This window comes from Amblyomma americanum, chromosome 8, assembly GCF_052857255.1.
Source record: "Amblyomma americanum isolate KBUSLIRL-KWMA chromosome 8, ASM5285725v1, whole genome shotgun sequence".
Classification (NCBI taxonomy): Eukaryota; Metazoa; Arthropoda; class Arachnida; order Ixodida; family Ixodidae; genus Amblyomma; species Amblyomma americanum.
The window spans coordinates 69,340,381-69,361,117 of record NC_135504.1 but is presented as its reverse complement, the minus strand read 5'-3'; the positions used below and the strand labels follow the sequence as shown (position 1 = coordinate 69,361,117).

General features: G+C 44.8%; 1 protein-coding gene across 1 annotated transcript; it reads right to left on the bottom strand.

The window, feature by feature from the left end:
* Positions 1 to 563: 563 nt before the first annotated feature.
* Positions 564 to 19,821, bottom strand: LOC144101869 (zinc carboxypeptidase-like). Its single transcript, XM_077635090.1, has 11 exons — positions 19,626 to 19,821; positions 17,713 to 17,788; positions 15,303 to 15,439; positions 13,748 to 13,835; positions 13,126 to 13,224; positions 11,337 to 11,435; positions 8,651 to 8,761; positions 6,886 to 6,982; positions 5,840 to 6,042; positions 2,732 to 2,816; positions 564 to 1,011 (listed from the first exon to the last, which is right to left on the bottom strand). The coding sequence occupies exons 1-11, from the start codon at positions 19,727 to 19,729 to the stop codon at positions 827 to 829; spliced, it is 1,284 nt and encodes a 427-aa protein (XP_077491216.1). The 5' UTR covers positions 19,730 to 19,821; the 3' UTR covers positions 564 to 826.
* Between the last annotated feature and the right edge of the window lie 916 nt (positions 19,822 to 20,737).

Genomic DNA, 20,737 nt, shown 5'->3' with positions numbered 1-20,737 from the left:
CAAGAAACACGCAACCCAAAATGATCGACGGTCGCGAGAAATGCCCTGCTTCACGGTCGGCCGCTGCTGTTGGCTGCTGCTGGGACCGAGAGTAGCAGCTATCCACGACAGCTTCTAGTGTCAAGAAGTTCGCACCGAAATTAATTTGGCAGAACTAAATAAATACAATTTCTAACTTTGGCAGTGCACATGCTATTTTTTGCGTCGCTTGTTTTTGTTGCGTATCTGGTGTCCAGAGTACACATTCGGTTCGAGATCCAATGCAAATGAGTTCCCCAAACTCATTCGATGGCGACTGTCATTCGATGGGAATGACATTAAATGTTGCCGTGTAGCAGCAGATTACTGGCATTAGTTGCTAATCTGGCATTAGTTGCGAATGTCATTCGATGGGAATGACATTAAATTTGCCGTATGGTAGGGGTATTAGTTGGTAACACTGCGAGGTCTTCTTGGAGACGTCTTACCGAGGGTTACTCTAAGCATCTCGTCAACTTAGTTCTTCATTTTATTGAGATAGAAATCAAGTTTTCGGCCGTCTAACAAACCAGGACCATGAAACATACTTATAAATTATTTTTATTGTGTGCCATTTGCGACGAATATATTACTATTATCTTCCATAGCAAAATGCATACGATGTATAGTGCGTATGACGCCTCTTATGGTATTGTCAGTTTCAGAAGAAATATCATAAAGCTTATAAGAGTTCTAAGATGTTGCAGCTTCCACAGTGATGCTTGAGATGAGTACGCTGCTAAGTTAGGAGTTCCGAGGTGCTTCGCCCTGAGATGCAGTGGGGCATTATGTAGCACTGCCGAGGGGTCTAGGCGACGGCTGCTTTAATTCCCTCCCACGTCTCCTTGGCGACGCCCAGTATTTCTCTCGGACTGAGCATGAAGGCCTTTTTCCAGTCGAACGCTTGTGACGATGGCTCAAGTTCGAGGACGAATGACTTCTTGATACCGGCGCGGTCGTATGCCCAGTCCAAGCTGCTCCCGGAGGATTGGTCTGAAAATTTCGAAAAAAAATTAGAGATCACGGCGGCTACCCGAATTGGAGGAATGTGGAAGTGTTGATTAATTCCTTAATTCGTTCTTAATTCAGCCTTAATTCGTTACTTGTGTCATTTTATTTGAATTCTAAAATGAAGTCTTCAATTACACTAAATTGTTTACACTGTACCCATTTCGGGTTTTCAAATTTGGCGCCACGCGCTGGCTCCGCTCAAACTTTCACTTTTTTAAATTTTTGCGCCACTTTGGCTGCGCCCACACTTTCGGTTTTTCAAATTTCGCGCCACACAGTGCCCTAGCTCCACCAATTTCTTGACATTTTTGGTTCTAACTAATTAACAAATAACTCTGTCGAGATAATTTCTTTGCGCAGCATCCTCACAACATGCTCTTTCGATTACAACCACTCGTTTGACGTTATCTCTTCAGAGTTCCCCACAACTGCTGCCCACACATTTTGATGACACGTTTCGATGACACGACCCCGCCAATATAGCCTAGTAATGCTTTCGCGTTAATAATGACAATTTCACAATTTCCTTACTTATGTATTTTTAAATGGATATAAAAACAAATTTAAGTTGACCTGTATGGGCAATTAAGTGCGCTCTGATAAAAAAAAGTGACCGCTTTGACTAAACAGGAACCGTTTAACATACGAACATTAAAGGTATTGAATAAGAGGCATCGCCACCTACGATTGTTTCTGGAAGCAAGCTACGGCATGCATCTCGGTCTTGACGTCATGAAATTGGATCAACTAGAGGTACAAAATGTGTTCCATTTCTAGATCTAATTTCCTCCGCGGGAAATATATGTTTTGCTGGATAGCAAACAATACGATAACCAAATTCGTATAATACAGCATAAGTAAAAACAAAAATAACATAAATTTCAACCCTGTGGCCCTGGGTGTCCCTGAAGTATCTTAACCTGCAACTTTGTCTTGCTTTCAAAACGTTTTCTTTTTTATTCCTCTTTATTTCTTTTCTCACTTTCTTAGCTTTTGGAATGAAAACTGCTTGTGTGACATTGCGACAAAGGGGTGCTTCTCGAGACAGTTCACTCCTAGGTTTGCCTTCATAAGATACTGACTCTCCGGAACTTGAGGGCTGATGTTAGTGCTTACGACACATTACACTGACACTACCACAACAATCTCAAATATTTCTTCTCAATCAATCGATTAAAGATCCTTCACACTCAAAGCGAAACCTTTCGGGGGGGGGGGGGGGGGGAGTGGACATCCAATGTGTCTATTTTTAAAAATCGTCTGTATGTCTTGTTTATAGTGCTGCAGTATGATACAGCTATGCAAACGGGTGCCCAGATGTTAGAGGTATATGAACGGCGGGCAACAAGCAGATAAAGAAGGTGGAGGCGTTTAGTACTTTGCAAGTAGTGTTTCCAGTGTTCTCTAGTGTACTCAAATAAGAGAAGAATTTGTTTCCTTATTCTAAAAGTTACAAGTGTTGGAAGTCGCATTGTATACTATTGGCTGAGATAAAAGCGCGTATCTTATTTACACACCGTTTGTGTTGACGTTTCTGAAGTCGTTCTTTAGTTTTGCTTGGTGTGAATGAAGACTAGGGATGTTTTGTAATAGAAACTCTGAAAGATATAACACATTCTGGGCACAATAAAATGGCCTTGTTGGTTTACAAGGGAGTTGCCATCAACAGAAGTTTACACCAGGCGCCCTGTTGTGTACTTACACATGACCCTCGAAATGGGCCCAATGTCGAAGTGGGTGCGTCGCACGCTTTCAATGGCCTCGGTCGCCCTTTGTGAGATGTTCACCTGAAACGGACAGTTTTGCTACTTTACAAGCTGAATACATGAAAAGTGGCTAAAGAGACGAAGGAGCAACGCCATAAAAATTAGAGCACTGCGGCTACTCGCATTGGAGGAATGCGAAAGCGTTGACGCCTCCTCGACAGTCGTCGCTTTTCAAATTTGGCGCCATGGTTGCTTTCCCGTTCTTCAGGTTTTTTTTCCCCCTTCCGTAATTGCTCACCTTACTTACCAGTTTTACTCTGATTACACCCTGTTTTCATCTCAATCGCTCATTTTAGGGTGTCGAATTTGGCGCCGTGGTTGCTTCCCCGTCCACTTATAAACCCGTCGAGCCTATTCAACCGTCAATTGACTTTTCGTCTTTTATTGATTAGCTAAATATTCTATGCCAATCAATGATTTTTGTTCGACTGACTATCAATCATCGAACACATTTCAATCCATTTCAAACTTAATTTTCACTTTTTTCCTTTTTTCCCGCTATTTTGTCGTCCACGGTTGTTTTCCCGTCCACTCACTATATCGACGTCCGCGCTATTACGGCATTTTTTGGTATTATTGGCTATAAATAAATAACTAATCATCCCACTGACATCATTTTTTTTGCGAATCATCCTCATATCGTCTTCTATCGATAACAGCCATTCGTTTGATGCTATCTTTTCTGAGAACATCGCAACCGCTGCGGACACGTTTTGGTGACGCGACCCCGCCGACATAGCCTAGAAATGCTTTCGCATTAAACAGTCTGGCATTGTTTCGGAGAGTGCCAGACATTTACTTTGCATAGGTTTCTAGTTTAACGTTCATGAATCCTAAATAGTCGAACGAGGACGAAGAGGAGCTGAAAGTTCGAAGTCACCAGGACGGGAGAAGATCCGGGAGTGTTGGCATGATGTGTGCAAACGTGCCTGTTAGCACGTGTTAGAAAAGACGAACCCGAATTCACCTCCAGAACTGCGGTCTTGAGTCCCTGGCCATGAATAAATTTTTGCGCTGCGGTTGTTGCTTGCGCGTCCTTGACATTTGTGTTCAGCAGTATAGATCAAGGTAAATGCTGGCTCAGGGGAGCCCCAGATTTCGGCTCATGTATACGTAACATTGCTCTCGCTAAAACCAAGTGCTTGCGTACATTTCTTTAACTGTTGGTTAATATTTCACTGACATCTATCGGTGAGATTTTCTTCCGACTGCTTTGGGACTTAGTGGCAAGTTCTGAGAGCTTGTATCCTTGTGAATGTTCTAGGTGCACCCTAAGTTAATCCTCGGAGCATCGTTCTGGATTTTTTTCCTCGCTGGGGATGCCAACTAAGTTCCCCGAACTCCATCATCCTCCTCCAGTGTGCAGCTTGAAACCCTGTTCCTCACCCAAGAATAACTTTGCAGCTGTTTAGACTGCCGGATGGCGCACCTTCGAGTGAGATGCGGGACTCCACAGCCTCCGCCTGTCTAGTACGTGGTAACTTCTCATCACTGGTACACGATGACTGCGTAGGGCTGATGAGCACTTTCCCTTAAGCGGGTACACTTTTGCACCAGATTCTGCCGATCGAAATGTGCAGAAGGGCTAGAGGTTTACCTCACGACTGCAGAAGAATAGCAATTAGGCCGTGTTGGTAAATCATGATGCGAGAAAAACACTTAAAATTTTGGTAATAGTTTTGCAGGCAGGAAGGATTGAGCGTGAGCTGTTTGTAGCAGCAAAGATTGCTCAGAGCGACCGATGAGTTCGTATGACCTCGGTTCATATCACGCAGCATGAACACGAAAAAGGTTGAACTTAAATAGAGGACCACACAGAGGACTATTGCAAGGAAAATGATTGTTGTAACTTTAAGATCCAGGAAGAGGGCAGAGCGGGCCAAGGCAGAAAAGCTAGTTAATGACATTATAGTTGAAATCAAGAAGAAGAAATGGGCATGGGCAGGACATGTAATACGAAGGCAAAGTAACCGGTGGTCGTTAAGGTTAACGGACTCGAGTTCAAAAGTTGAGCGTAGGGGCAGAAAGTCAGGCATTCTGGTGAAATTAGAAAGTTTGGATGGATAAGGCAGCCGTAGATGGCGTAGAATTTGGTTGATCAGAGAGATGAGAATATTTTTTTTGTACAGCGCAAGTAGTCAGTCTGATGATGACGACACGATGCTACAAGATCCCAGTGCCTATTGACAAGGATTCGCAACCTGTAACGTCAAATTCATTGAACAGCCACCATCCGAGGTTCCCTAGTCGATGGATCACCAAGGATGGCGAGAGCCCTCAAACAATTCCCATCAATGTAAAGCGTCGTCTAAAGCTCTGATCGACAGAAACCAGGCGCGCATGGCAAGTAGCCGCTTTCCGACATCTCAAGTCCATCGCAGATCCCCACGACTCCGCAGTTCGCTCTATAGGCGCAAAAAACTAAAGTCGGCAGTATACCTCCACCGACATTCATGGGCTTTCCAAAGAGTTTTTTTGCGGCAAGAAACTACCTTTTGTTAACGATATTTTTGTGCCTGAACTACAACCGATTTAAAATGCACAAATTTTGATGTCATTGACTTTTTGAACGGTGTGCAGCGTAAACACTTTCATTCAAGAATCCGTACGGCAAACGTAGCAGAGGTAGCCAGGAAGTTTGGTGGCCAGATGACGGGAACAAGATTTTCTTGATGCAGCCGCAAGTGGCACATGATCGAGATAACCAAAGCGATATAGCAGGGGTCTTTTTCTTGCAGTTGTGGTAGTCAGGCGAATGTTGATAATAGGAATTAAGGTGGCTAGCTGAGGAATAGAGCTCGCTGGAGTAATAGAGGTAGCGAAGTTATATAGGAGGTGCTATTGCCTGCTGCCGCATTTTTAACCAGTATCTTGCTACCATCATTTAGTTGGGCAGAACATTTGCTTATCATACAGTTTCAAGTTCCCCCCCTCTTATCATGACGGTCTTCACGGCGCGACTTACACCTCATCTTTAAACTGGGATATTGTGCATTTCCACCATTTAAAACCAGGATGGCTAAAACCGCGATGTAATCACTCACCAGAAGTTCGTGATCTGCGCTGGGAGTTTTGGCGTAAGCGTACGGGAACATCCAGAGCAGACCGAAGCTATGCATGGCGAAGTAGAACTCTGTGCGGCCCTTGATGTCCTTTAGGGCGTCCCTGATGGCCCGCACTTCGGGCTCTGAGAAGGGTTTGTCGCCACAATACTCCTCCGAACAGGGGTCGTTGCTGGAACGGTGCTCTGCATGACGCGTCGTCGACAGCAACGTTGATGATGAGCCTTACACATGCAGCTTTTTTGCCGTTCAAGAGATCGACACAGGGGAGACACAAACAATCCGCACCGTGCTGGATGATCAGTGCTCTTCAAAGCATCAGACAGCACGTTCTGGATCTTGTGAAAGAGCAGAAGACAGAAGCAGAGTTCTTTCCTCTGCTTGTGCTAGGTGCACGAGTGTGTGTGGAGTGATGACTAGTGCGCTTTGACCGCCAAGAACAGTCTTGGAGCTTTTAGTAGTGTTTTTCTTTCCTTTCGTCGTCTTCGCTAACTGTGGCTTCTATTCTTACAGGAAGGCCCTCAACATCAATTTGTAACATGGTCGCAGATAACGAGGACCCTTAAGGTGGGCGAGCGCGTGTACCCTCGATTCTATGGCTGCTTGGTGAGTTGGGGGCGAACGTGACGTTGCTTCCAATGTGCTCTTAGACTTAGGTAGCGCTGCCTCATTTCGCTTTGTCATACAGTTATTCAATTATTCAATTAGATAATGACTGTGTAATGATTTAATGATTGAGTCAGTCAGTAAATGACCAGGTGATTTGCGCTATATTGGCCCTTTGTCGGAATGTTTTTAACGTTTTCGTTACACAAAATTTTCGTTCCAGCGACGCCGCCTATCTAAACATCTCGGCACACCATTGACGAGCAATGATAAGGCAAGCGTTAGCTTTTCAAATTTAAAGGGCGAATGTTCCTATCAGCTCACATAGGATTATGTAGTTATGTATGGGATGTTTCTATTGTTACTAGTGAGTGCTGACCAGTACAATTATGGAGTGACAATACAGTGAAATATACACTTACTGCAGAAGTCGCCAATATCAAAGTTGCGGTTGGCGTCGGCCCCATAGCACTCGCTGTTGACGCGGCTCTTGGAGCGAGTCTTTCTCCAAAGACGATCCTGCAATTGCAATGGTCGAGGAGCTCAGAAAATGCTGTCAGCGCTATTATACCCACGAATGCGTGTCGTAAATGTCAATCGAACGGGCACATCTCTTTGCTACTTGTACACTAACGGTCACTAACTAGGAACGACCGACCGTGGCGGCTCAGTGGTCATGCCTTTCGACTACTCATCCCAATGTCACGGGTTGCAGAGGCGGGCGCATTTTAATGGCGGCGAAAAACAAAACACTCTGTCTGCCGACCGATTTCAGTGCACATCAAAGAATCCCTTGTGGTCTAAATTATTCCGGAGTCCTCTACTACAGTGTTCCTCATACAGCATGGGTCTTTTGGGGACTTTCTACTGCTGAATTCATAATTTCTTTTTTATTTCGAGATTTCGAGCAGCTTGCTACAGTATGGTACATCAGATCGACTTAAATGTTTGTTTTTAATACACACTCTCTGAACTCTAAACGGACAGATTGTATAGGTGCGTTTTGCTTACTGGGGTCGCAACAAGTCATTTGCATATTTGTTATTGATTTCATTATTCTCCTGACATTCCAGTCGGCAGAAGTATGGGCTTAAAAGATGTGTAGCGATCGCAGACCGGCATTCTGGAATTCAGCTACTTTGATGTGACTACTTACTCCTCTCGTTTTTATGGTTTAATGATACGTTTTGCAGTTTTCTCGAATGCTTGCACTACACTTTTTTTAAAGGTACTATTAAAAAAATTATGAGGTGCGCTGAAATCTCCTTACGTACGGAAAGGCGAAAGCTGTGTGTTACCCGCCGTGGTGGCTCAGTGGTGAGGGCGCTCGACTACTGATCCGGAGTTCCCGGGTTCGAACCCGACCGCGGCGGCTGCGTTTTTATGGAGGAAAAACGCTAAGGCGCCCGTGTGCTGTGCGATGTCAGTGCACGTTAAAGATCCCCAGGTGGTTGAAATTATTCCGGAGCCCTCCACTACGGCACCTCCTTCTCCCTTTCTTCTTTCACTCCCTCCTTTATCCCTTCCCTTACGGCGCGGTTCAGGTGTCCAACGATGTATGACACAGATACTGCGCCATTTCCTTTCCCCCAAATCCAATTAAAAAAAAAGCTGTGTACTGTCCGCCATCTCCGCCGCCTGCTGGGCCAGCGCCGTACATTGCGAGGGGGTTTTCAGTGCTTGCCGCATGATGGAGCTACGACTACACACATACATACGGCCTCTTTCTACAACTTCCGTTTGCCCACGCCGCTCATAAGCCAAGAAAGGCTTTCGCCTTAATAATTTAGGGTTAGTAGAGTGGTAGTGGGATCAGCAGAGTGTAAGAAACCTTTCCGTACGCCATGATGCTCAACATCGCAGTGTCACAGAGGGGACAATTGAAGCCCGGTATGCCTTCTTCCGTGGTAAGCGATGATCCAATTCCATATATTGTCTACTATACGAGTATATAGGGTATGAAGCGCACAACTAAGGGAGAGAAGAAGACAGCTTCACGGTGTATGGCTGTCCGTATTGCGGCTCATTAATGGGCTGGTGCTACCATGAAGCACCGAACCATGCATATTTGGTTTCATACAAGGAAGAACTGAGAAGGTCGGCTAGGTTCTGTGAGGGCCTCTTTAATGACAGCCGTTGATTGCTCCTTTTAAGCAAGCCCCCTTGCAAGTTGAAGTGGTCACTCACGGTATTGTGAGAGTATTCGTAGCCGTCCGGGTTCACAAGTGGATAAATGCGCCATTCGTACTTGGACACCAGGCTCTTGATGTCCTCATCTTTGTCGTACTGCGTGGCCAGCTGTCGAGGCGAAAGGCAAAGAACAAAAAAGAAATAAGAAAAGGCATCACTAATTTGACTCATTACAAAGATATAGAAGGTGGGAAATTACAAAAATAAAATATAAATGCATTTAAACTTTTGTAAGAAGTAAAAAATGCCCAATATACTTTCTTAAACAGCGAGATGACACAACGCCAACATCTAAGTTTTTTTTTATGAAACATGCCCATTCACACCAGTTCGACACAATTCGCTACTAATTTACCCAACATTTAGCGATAGCTATCTAGTTTCAAGGATTCTAAATTCTCTGGGTTCACGGCAAGCTACATAGCGCAAATTTCGCGCGTATTTCAGAAGAATCATTTCGCATATATGGTCGTCCTCAAAACTGCGCAAGCTAGTGCGTGGCTGAGATTTGTTTACCAGAGCCTGCCAGTGGGTGGCGCAAAGCCGCTTCGGATTTTAAAAGGGCCGTCTTCAACGTTATATTTCCAGGTGTAAATACGGATGCTTGTCAAGATGTTTTCGGCTGGGTTGTCGTTGGGCGCTGCAAAAACGCTTTAGACAAAAAAAAAAAGGAACAATTTCCGTCATAATCTTTACTCTCGGGTAGAACTTTCAGGTAGCAGGCAACTTTTGACACCAGCAGAGTAGCTGTTACAGTTGCGGCAAGAAACGGAATGCGAGGAACCTTTGAAACCTTGTAAAACTTGGCGTGTGATCGGAGCGGTCATTTAGGCATGCCGTGTGCTTTGCAAAATTTGTATGGGCTGCACATCTTTCTGAGCAAGGCTTTCACGATGTTTGAAAGCCTTTGTGTTGTTCCAAGACAACTAGCCCAAGAGACTCGTTGCAGCGCACGCAGAGAATCAAGGCGCGGACAAGCAGAGAACTTAACGAACAAAGTTTAGAAGGCAACATGGTCGTGTGGCAGAGCATCTGCTTCGCATTCGGGAGCTGCTGCGTTCGATCCCCTTTGTGACCGGGTACCCACCGGTTTCCTAATGGGTGGCACAAGATTTCCCCCAGCCTGGTGCTCGGCTTTTCTGGGGTGAGATGCTTGGGAAAGGGTCTTGAACCAAACCGTTGGCACTGCGTTTACGCCCGTCGCCGTCTTGCCTTAAGACGTTAACGATGCAACGCCAACTAAACCAGCAAAGTGGCTCCTTGACCAAAGAAACTTCTGCACATTTTCTAGCTGGGAAGCTGAGAGGAATTGGCCGCATAGAAATTTTAAATTTATACTTCCTCCTCAGTTGCTATTTTTCTATTCCGGCCCTGTGTTCAAACAGGACTCAAGAACAAGACGATTACTAAATTTGGAGTTACGGCTACAAGCGAGGCACATTTTTTCTTGTGGCTAACGGGCAGTGCTAAGACCCAGAGCCTGCTCAGGTTTCTGCAATGGAACAGTCTCGTCCGCACGACTTACTTTAGCTTATCGACAGCCTCTTTTTTGGAGCATGGAAAGTATTCCAAATATTGAAAAAAAATCCAGAACACCTTGTACGGCACTCCTACGAAGCGTGATTAAGAGTTGTCACTTCGTTAAAGGAAATACATGTGTGGTGAATATCCTCCCCCACACTCCTGTGAAGCCCGAAATGTTCACTCGGAGGTAAATATTCGGCCCCAGGACAGATCTGCGAGAAAAATAGACGCGCCTTATTATGTCAGTAGTTTAAGGATGATATCTTAAAATAACAATATGGGGCAGAGTAGGCGCGGGTCTATGAAACCAGCTGTTCGATGCAAGCGTGCACATCTACGCCACCCAACCGTTTTGAGGTGTTATGGGCCTCGGCACTAAAACCAGACTAGCCACAATGAACTTCATGCAGAAGTGTCCCCGAATCACTTTTTTTGTGTGACACGGGCCTTGACTCGCAGTTGTGCTGCCATAAAATGCGGTACAGCATCCGCCTCGAATTTATGAGGTGCTGGGTTCGATCCCCAATGCCGCCGGGTGCCCACCGGTTTTTAATGGATACAAGATTTCCCCCGGCCTGGTGCTGGGCTCTTCTAGGTGAGATGCTTGGGAAAAGGGTCATGACCACAGTTGCTCTGACGGATCAGCGATGAGTTCCGCCGTCAACAACGTTAAATCCGCCTCGTGCGGTAGAAGCCCATTTTTGGCCCCTTTTTACCGCAGCCGTGGCCTCATGGTAGAGCACCCGCCTCGGCCTCGGGAGGTGGTGGGTTCGACTCCCACTGCCGCTGGTTACCCACCGTTCATGCTTTAATGGGTACAAGCCATTCCCCGGCCTGGTGCCCGGCTTTCTGGGGTGCACGCCATGGGAAAGGAGTCCGCGCCTTCAAATCCCAACACTGTGTACTGAGATTAATGAGAGGCACTGTCTTGCAATGTGCGTGCACACACTCTCATCTCCCTTCTGACCAGATCGTCACCCTTCAGCACCGTCTTTCTTCTCCTCCTCCTCCCCTTCCTCAGTGCATCGTAGCAGGCCAGATATAAATCTTTCTGGCCTACCTCTCTGCCTTCATTTCATTAAATCTATATATCTCTTTGACCTAGTAATTGTGGTCCGCTCAATCTAAGCGGGATGTCTGGGAATGCCAGTTCACTTGCCTGGTCGATAATGTAAAGGCAGGTGGCTGGAGCGATCCACTCTCTGGGATGGATTCCGCACTCGAAGAACACAATGGGCAGGTTCTTCTTCGCCTTTATCTGTGGGAAGAGATAGTAGAGATATAGGCAAGGCGAACTGGAGGCGTTCAGGAGTCGTGTTGCAATGTGCTCCTCTTGCGTAGGCTTTTTTAATTCGCCAGTCTTCCAGTAGCTTCGCAAGCACATCACACTGCTCGTTCAGTTGGCTGGTTTTGAGAAATGCGTAATCGCACAATCTAAGTCGAACTGGCTAAAACTGGACTATCTGCACCACTGAGCCCTTACCTCCTGCGGTTAACCTCTATATGATATCGTCAACGCAGATAGCCTGCATGAGGAGGCCGGGTGCCCATTTTAGCATTTTTTTTGTGTGGCTTCTAGTGCACTGGACAATTTTTAGTGCGTACGCTTAATTTGGGAAACAATGAAAAGTGGTCACTGCGGCGTTAAAAAAGAAACGTCTTTTCCTTCTCTTAACCGGAAGAACCGAATGGCATTTTTCTTTGAACATGTGCCTTTGTTGACATTGCCTGTTTTCCTCTTTTTTTTTCTCATTTTGCCATGAACGAAAAACAGTGAGACTAATGCATTTCATTTGATCAGGCATAGCGGGTTATACATGGAGACGAATGAAGTGTGCAACTCATTCGTCTAATTAGAAAATAAAATTTAAAAAAATGAAGGACGTCTTTGTTTCTACTGTCTCGGCGGAATTTTTGTATTGGGTAGTGTTACTGACGCGCCGAAGCCAATACTGCGGATTTAGTGCGACATGTCTTTTATCTTTCAAGTAAAAAGCAGCGTAGGTTTAAGATAGGTGCAGGCTTACAACTTCCTCAGAAGCACAAATCCCTTGTTAGTGTTTTCAGGTTAACTGCAGTGCAGAATTTTGTTGAGTTTGACCATTTTTGAGACATTTATGTCAAACGACTGAGTAATTTCTGAAATGCGCGAAGCTGCCGGCCTTATGAAAAATTCTGTCAATAAGAGTACGACACACATGTCCACTAGCAGCAGAGGTTGCAACTAGGTGCTGCAATGGTTCATTCAATGAATCATTCAAAGTATTCAGTATTTATAATAGGTCACAAATTTTTGCATTTGCCCGCACTGTCAAGACTTTGATCTTTCATTGCACAGACGCTATTTTGTAATTTAGACCAAATTCTGAATTGTTTTTTTAATGGTTTTTGCAGCTGCACTGCGAGGAAGCTATAGCAATCAATGGTTTAATAATTCATCTAATCACACAGTCAGACAATGTATATACACAGAAGGCTCCCATACGGGCGGAATCCATAGAAAACTCCTGTTTACTTCCGAATTTACGTTTTAAAGAATATTAGCAATGTGTTCGAACAAGACAGCCTTTACGGGCGGCGTATTGCGGGAGACATCAGTCGTGAAGCTTGTGCGGCATGTGGTTTACGGAACATGAATTGATAGTATATGCGGGAGTTCTAGAAAAGCTACGAAAAAGTATATTTTTATCTGCAGTATGGGCCTTGAAAGAGGCTCAGTTGACGCCAGAGATTATCCAGCAGTGTTATCTTTAAGACCCAATATTCTACTAGAGCAGAAATAATCGCCATGAAATACGAATTGCTGCGCTTTTATAGTAAGAATTTTGCAGGTATATATTGCTTAAGTTGTAGCTCTATACAGCGTCCCATTCACTTTTCGAGTATTATGTACCCGAGGGTAGGAGAAATGAAGGGCAATATCGAGCGTTGCTTTTAGGCACACTTACGTGAACGCCGATGAGGTCCCGTCCTTCGTACGACCTGCCGATGGACGTGAACTTTACGTGGTCGTACGTCTTTGCGTACTCCTTTAGGGCGCTCTTAAACTGGACAAGGATAAAAGACATGCATGCATCAGACGGTTAAGCTCAGAACCCACAGGTCTTCGAAGAAGGCGTAGACTAACGTTAATGGTGCTAAGTGCACACGGAACTTAAAAAGCATGCTTAAAACAACCGGTTGTTTTAATCATGCATTTCGTCACAAAAAACCATGCTTATAGAAATACAAACAATTTAGAAGCGAGGAAAGTAAGAAGAAGAGAGGTGGTTTCACTGAATTATTTTTAACCAATATAATTGGAACAGTTTTTACGCGAAATGCAGCTCCCAGATTCTAGCTCAAAAAGTGGCAAGAAAGTATTTTTCTTTAAAGCCACCAGCTTAGAAAAAAAAAAAGAATATTTTATGGAACAGCGCAAGTAATCGCACTAGTGCCTAACCTGGCAGAAGAGGTAGAAAATCATTCTTGCGATGTAGGTGCGGCTAGAAATCATGAGAGCAGTGTTTTGCATCAATAGTGAAACTAGTAGATTTTGTAAATAACAGTAGAGATATGTGTGAAACGTACCTCCTTGTATTTCAAGTACCTCTCGAAGCGGGACTTCTCCGTCGAGTAAGTCGTGAAGCGCATCTCCTTGCGCTCATCGTCGATTAACCTGATCAAAAAGAAAATAAAAAGTTAAGTCACCTCCAATCCACTTTGGAAGAAAAGTAGAGCGTTATTGAGCGCTGCAGTGTTTTTTTCCTTCTGCACCTGGGTGTGCTTCCATACATGTATGTGTGTGCTCAGCATGCATGACTGTTTTTCTGTGGTTTTACATTGTAATCTGTTGTGCATTCACACATGACATCACTGAAATCTGATTTGCCTCTTTTCTCAGTTTTGTGCCGCAAGTTTCATTACTCTTGTACTAGTGTGCAGATGCTGCATAGCATAGAGGTCTTTTTGCCAGACTGCGGCTTGTATAGAGAGACAGCATCAGAATCAGAATCCCTTCAAGTAAGCGTTTTACCTCCTTTTGACGCAGCCGTATAGAAAGCCGTACACAGTTTCTGATTGCCGATTTGTATGCTCAAGCAACATTAAGCACATATCAGTTATGCTCTGAGCGTAGTAAGATGGGCAATTGGGCTAGTTGGTAACAGTTCATTTTGGGCGGAACAGCGCAATTGGAGGAAACAGAAACGGCACAGCGAGCTAACAGACGAGCACTCTTGGTGTTGTTTCTTGGTAAAAGTTCATACTTGGTGGAAGAGCGGGAACATATGAAAAACAGAAAAGGAACAGGGAACACACAGTAGCACGGTCGTCTGTGTGTTCCTCGTACCTTTTGTGTCTTTCGTCCGTTCGCGCTGTAGCAGTGCGCAAAATTTTGCATATTGGAAAATTGTAAGGTACTCTTATGGAAATATTGAAGATAATGGTCCATTTTGCGCTATTTAGCAGGAACATTATTTAACAGTGTTTACATCGCTCGCATCATGCAGTTAAGGCTGCCATAGAAATCGATGGGAAGCTGTTATGAGGACGGCAAAACCAATAGCAAAACAATGTAAGCCTGCCGACAGGATATCTGCGGTTTTATTGATTGTTGTCGTGAAATCTTACAATACATTAAAAAAATTGCGTTCACAAACTGGTTCCCCTTCAGAAATGCCTTTGTCTGGCATTTCTGGGTAGGAGATGACATTAAAAAAAAAACAGCCTTAGGCTTCCTATCCTAAACTGTTGGTAGTCTGTACGTTTCGTCATTATTACCGCGGGTGAAAAAAATAAACTGGTTTGCGGTGCTTAGCAGACACTCCAAAAACCGTACGTAGCACACCGGCAGTTAAGAGTGCGTGAATGTACGACAGGCTGTGCATTCTTGAAAAGAACAAAGGTGTAAAGCCGTAACTGGTTGACTTCTCTGCTGTACAGGGGAGTTCTTCCGTAAGGCGCAGCTAAATCGAAATTGCGTTCGATGGTGATGGCGAAGATTATTTTCACCGTACACATACTGAGCGATTCACGATAACAATGGCCCTATAATACTTCGGAAACAAGCCATGTGGCCTGAAAATTTTACTGAGGGTGTATACCAAGTTTTGCATATTTGAACAAGCAGCTGAGAATTCCTTACTCTTGAACGTTGGAGGTCAACGTGGTCACAGTCATGCCAGATTGCGTTGCGGCGGTCACGAATTCGCCAGCCACTTCGGGTCTCAGCCGAACCAGCTCCGACGGGCGCAGGTAGTTTGCGTCCTGCCAGACATCGGCCTACGGGACCAAGTTTAAAATCACTGTCTGAAATTTTCTTAGGCAGAGGCACTGGGAAAACTTGGTTGCATCAATATAAAAATCACATTTTTTCCTGTGAGCATTGCAATTAAAACAAGCAAGCCCCAACTCGATGGACACATCGTGGGCGTACGGGCGGAGCGCCTATGTGCCCCGTTCGCGCCTCCTCGCGCGTCGCGCATGCGCAGACAGGTTTCAGCGTACGCCCGTGCGCGTAGGCGCTCCGCCCGCACGTCTAGGATGTGTCCATCGAGTTGGAGCTTAACTGTTATCGGCCTTTGTGATGTGACCGTCGCAATGTCTTTGGAGCGCAGGTTTATCCTGAGAATAGGCTGGAAGTCTCTGTAGGCGACACAAAGCTTCGTACTTCCAACTTTACAACAGTTATAATCACCATGGAAAACGCGCCAGTGCCACAACTGCTGCGAAATCCAGCTTACTTAGCAGAAAGAGCGCACAATCTGTTTACTACGCTTTGATTACTGTGAAGAAATAAATTTCCGGGCTAATATGCAAGCACGCATGGTTTATCGTTTCGCTTTTTGTCAACCCCATCTCACTTCTCTCGCCAGCGAAGCCGCCAGACGCCACTCGAACGTAGCTGTCGAGCACGTGAGGTTACCAATTTACTTTCACATTGGACAACGACATACCTGAGCGGCGTTAAGCAGACGTAGGTTCGGCGGTTCTAGGTTTATCAGCCCCGTCGGGTCCTTGACCACGATCACGATAAGCAAAAGTTTCTGCTTACATTCTTGACTTTCGCTCCTTCCTACCCCCCCCCCCCCCCCAAGTGTGTCAGGTAGCCAGCTGAATTTACGTCTGCATTGCCTTTGCAACCTTTACTTTTTGGCGTGATGTGTACTATTGCACCTGAGCGCTCTTTCTTTACAACACTTGGAAAGTAAATGGGATAAGTCGATGAGAAGGTTCGTTTACTTCAAGAAACGTTAACCACAGTTCTTTCATATTCCGCTTAATTCTTTAACCTTCTTTTAAGCTAGAAACAGGAAAGTGAGATGCGTCTTCGCTGGCGGCGATGCTTCATATCGAGCAACAAATTTTACAGCATAATCTGTACGTTACGCCTCAGAATAAAACATTGCAGTATTCTTTACGAATCAGTTGTATTCCGTAAGAAACATTGCACTGTAAATGTTTGCAACGGGGAAGGCCCGTCTGGCAAAGCATAAAAAAGATAATTTGGTTTGTTTGTTAGCAGCTGTCTCTTATTCCTTGTAACTGGAGCTGTGCTATGGATCTTGATTATTTTGCTGCAGTTCCATTCGGCTGTGCACTGAACATATAATGTACAGTGTAGCTGATTTATGAAAATGTGCTCTGCACATCCATAAGGTTCATATTATGACAACTTAGAGGACTTTGTGACCTATAATGAGGGCATTACATAGTTACCTGCGCTTCAAACTGGTGGAATGTGTGAGCTAGTCTGATGAAACTCACGAAGGAACTAGTAAATGTTACTGAAACGAGATCAGCCACATTAAAACTGCGCGAACAAGACAGGACAACACTTCGAGGCACGAACAGTAACATACAGAGCGCAGACTTCCAAACAGTTTTATTGCGTGAAAGAAGGGGACTTATACGGGCCCTTAACATGATTAAAAGACAAGAGACAAACCGAAATGAACTGAGCACGAGGCAGCAACAGAGAAAAATACAAGATAGTGTGTTCCTGTTCCTGCCTCCTCTTGCTGTCTCGTCTTCTTCGCGCAGTTTTAATAAGACTGATCCCAAGAGCCAACTAGCCAAACTTCATTCCTTACTTGAAAGGAGGTCTTCCAAAGGATGTTATGGCCTTACTTTCATGACGTCGTGGTGCACGATCTCGCACCTACCACGACCACTGGCAGGTGCCCCAAGAGAAGTTATGACAGGTGAACGGCAGGTTTCGCCGCTACTTCAAAGTAGCTGAATAGCTGTGGTGACATGACCTCTTTCGAGCGTCATTCCAAATTTCGTATTTTAGAGATATCCGAATGTAGCATGATGGTAGTTAAAAAAAGCTAGGTGTGGTAAAACTGCGATGTAAGAATAACAAAACTGTTGAAATACTCGTAATGATGCATCTAGCTGCATGAAATATTTTACATACTTTTTATCCTAAATGGTACAAAATTCATGGAAGCAGTTAAAAGAAAGTACATCAAGTTGCGTATGAAGGCTCAGCAGTGTGGGCGTCGCAGCCCCTGCGGATAGAGAGACAAGGCAGCTGTTGCTTAACTCACCCTAAGCCGGTTCTCTAGTGCCGATAAGAGGCTAGCATGAGCCGGTGTTTTCGGAGTCACTGATACCAACCGGTGCCTGCAACCAAAGTGAAGAGATTTCATTTTCTGATTTGCACTATAAGCCTTGCGTGTTATCTGTGCAAAATATGCAAAAATGAGCGGATATAGCGGTATGCGAATCGTCTCGTTTGACAGAACATTTTTTGCCGTCATATAAGAAAGCACTGCAGATGATCACACTCTAACCCACAGGCATCATCATTAGCGAGTACAATTAGAGTACAGCTGAAAATTCCAGTCAGACTGTTGGGTTGATTGAATTTTTTTTGCGAAATCTTTACGGGCGCTTTAAATGCTTCATACAGGGCTTCATATAGGCCTTATGTTTTCCAAACTAGATTGCATGACTCTGGCCCTTAGCGTGATCCCTACTACAGATCATACCAAGTATAGAGTCGCACTTTATGCGAAAGCATATACATAAGGGCGGAGTACGAGCACTCTTTTGTATTGATAACATTTGAAGTGCTGTCACTTTTAATCACTGTTCAACACTTCACGCTTCAAAGTGTCAATCGTTCTTTTGTCTTCTTGTTGTATCCAGATTAATGCTGTTGTGCAATCGCGTTCCACCACAGATGCGATTTGGAAAGCGAAACAGTGGGAGTCTGGCGGCGGTTAACACAGAGTTCACATTTCTGCTCCTTAGGCACGCACTTCTACTGTCAGTGCAGCTACAAATGTCACTTCTTTGCCACGCTGAAGAGAGAAAAGTTTGGGAGGTCTCCCTAAAAGCCGACGCTTGTGCGTTGGTGCGATTATTTCTTTTTACTGTTTATTTCATCTCAGATTACAATAGTTGAAACAGGTATCGGTCTGCAAATAGCAGCCACGGCCTCTACCCATAAAGCCAGGTGCTTGAGATAGAATGTGCCCATGCAGAGTGGTACGTATTTATTTTTCGAATGCGTCTTTTTCAGGGTAAGAAACGAAAACTATACACTTTTTATGCCCTTGTAGAGCGTCGAATTCTAGATGCCATTAAGCACGACTCCGCCTGTAATGTTTGGTACATTTGATTGTAAGAAAACATTCTTGGTACGCTGTCAGTGTTGGATAGGTCTTGTGTTCTGGTTCTACTAGTTCTACTAGGTTGGATGGCCAACAGAAATTTGCAAGTGTCCATCGGTCGTAGCGAAAGAATCACTGGTTTGTTTATAGCCAAGTTAACCTCTCCTGTATCCTCTGCATTAATAGAAGAATTTCAGAGAGTCTCAGGCCAATATCAATTCGCAAGGCTGCTCCCAGCTTGCCAGCAGACCCTGGACCTATGAGTAAATGTAGGCCAGCTATGCAGAGAGTATGTTCGGCTGGACAATAAAGTTCGTTTTGGTTGATCATACTGTACTTAAAGTGAGATGAATCATATATCTGCCAATGTTAGTCAGCTAGCCACAAGTGATCTGATGGTACAGCAGCTCACAAATGGAGCATTCGTTTTTACTTACTCGGCCGAGTTCAGTACACTACAACTAATAGCGCTCAAGAAACCCACAGCGCCTGCTTTTTGGGCAAATTCCGGCACCGAACACTAATTGTAAGCCTGCTGTGGGCTTACTATTAGTGCTGCTTTCTCTACCTGGCTAATCGCACCTCTGTTCTCGGTACAAGTGACATACTACTACCCAAAGCTAGACGAATTAAATACTATACAATAGGACCCCTTTAAGTGGGAATAAATTTATCGGTGGGCATCACAGTATCACACAGAACACGTAGATCACGAAGGGGAATTTTTGAAGTTGAGGAGGAACCCACAGCCTAAGCGCCATTTACAAGCAGCGATATGCCGTCTGCCGTGCATCGGTAAAACATGGTGCAATCAGACTTGAACCAATGAACTCAAGACTCACCCCGTGTAGTGCACTCGCTGCGTCCTGTTGACTGCCGGTAACGCCCATGACAGGCTTAGCATGGCCAGAAAGGCACCGGTTACGCACAAACGCGGTTGCGCCATCTCTGATGACCGTGACTTGTCGGCCTCCTTCTGCTGGTGCGGTCCAAAAGCTCGGGCTCGAATGACGGCTTCGAGTGGTACTTCCCAAAGAAGACGCGAAGCTTATTTGTAGAGGCCATGAGGAATCTTATCTCTGCGATTGCTGCCGCGAAACGGCTGCGCGCAGCTCGTCGTCAGCGATTTCCTCACAGTGTAGCTGTACACACGCGTGACGCTTGGTCAATTACATCAAATGACGTGCATCTTCAAGCACTTTGTGCACTCATAATCGTTTTGGAGGGGCACTGATACAGGTTCCGTGAACTCTTTAGTCCCATTGTCTCTTATACAATTACCCGGCATTTCTCTCTCCTATCGTAAACGGTGCAATGCCGAGAAGGTCCACGACAGGTATCACGGGCAATGTACTCTTTCATAACCTATTGTGCGCATCAGTGAGCTTCTTGTTTCTTGTTATCTGTCTTGAGTGCGCACTCATGACGTTCTCCGTCTGTCATGTCATTACAGGTAGGCAAAAAGTTGCGTAATTTGATTATAAACTATGTGACCCTGGTGGTAGTCACACAGGGCTTGCACAGGTCTTTTTCAACCGAATGAAATGAAAGGAGACATTTCCATAGAAACGTGCGCAAGAGGCCATCGCGCAGATGAATGCTCAAGTGGAGATTGACTTAACCCTTAATGGGTTATACCGGTGTTTTTTTTAACCATTTAGAAATCGTCATTTTAAACCCTGCGAGAGCCACATTAGTACGGACGTCAGTGCAGGTGAAGTGTACGCAAGGCGGACATTATGCACGTGATAGAGCTCAGTAATGAAACGACTAATTGAATAAAATTAACCAATGGAGTTTGTTACTATTGATTTCACTTGCCAACATTATAGAATAGAATTGAAGGCTGCAAACATAGAAGATGAGTTCATTTTTAAATTTTATATTGGCAATGCATTTCGAAATATTTAACGCCAAAAACACGCAAAAAACGCCAAAAAAGCGCTCGTCCCTG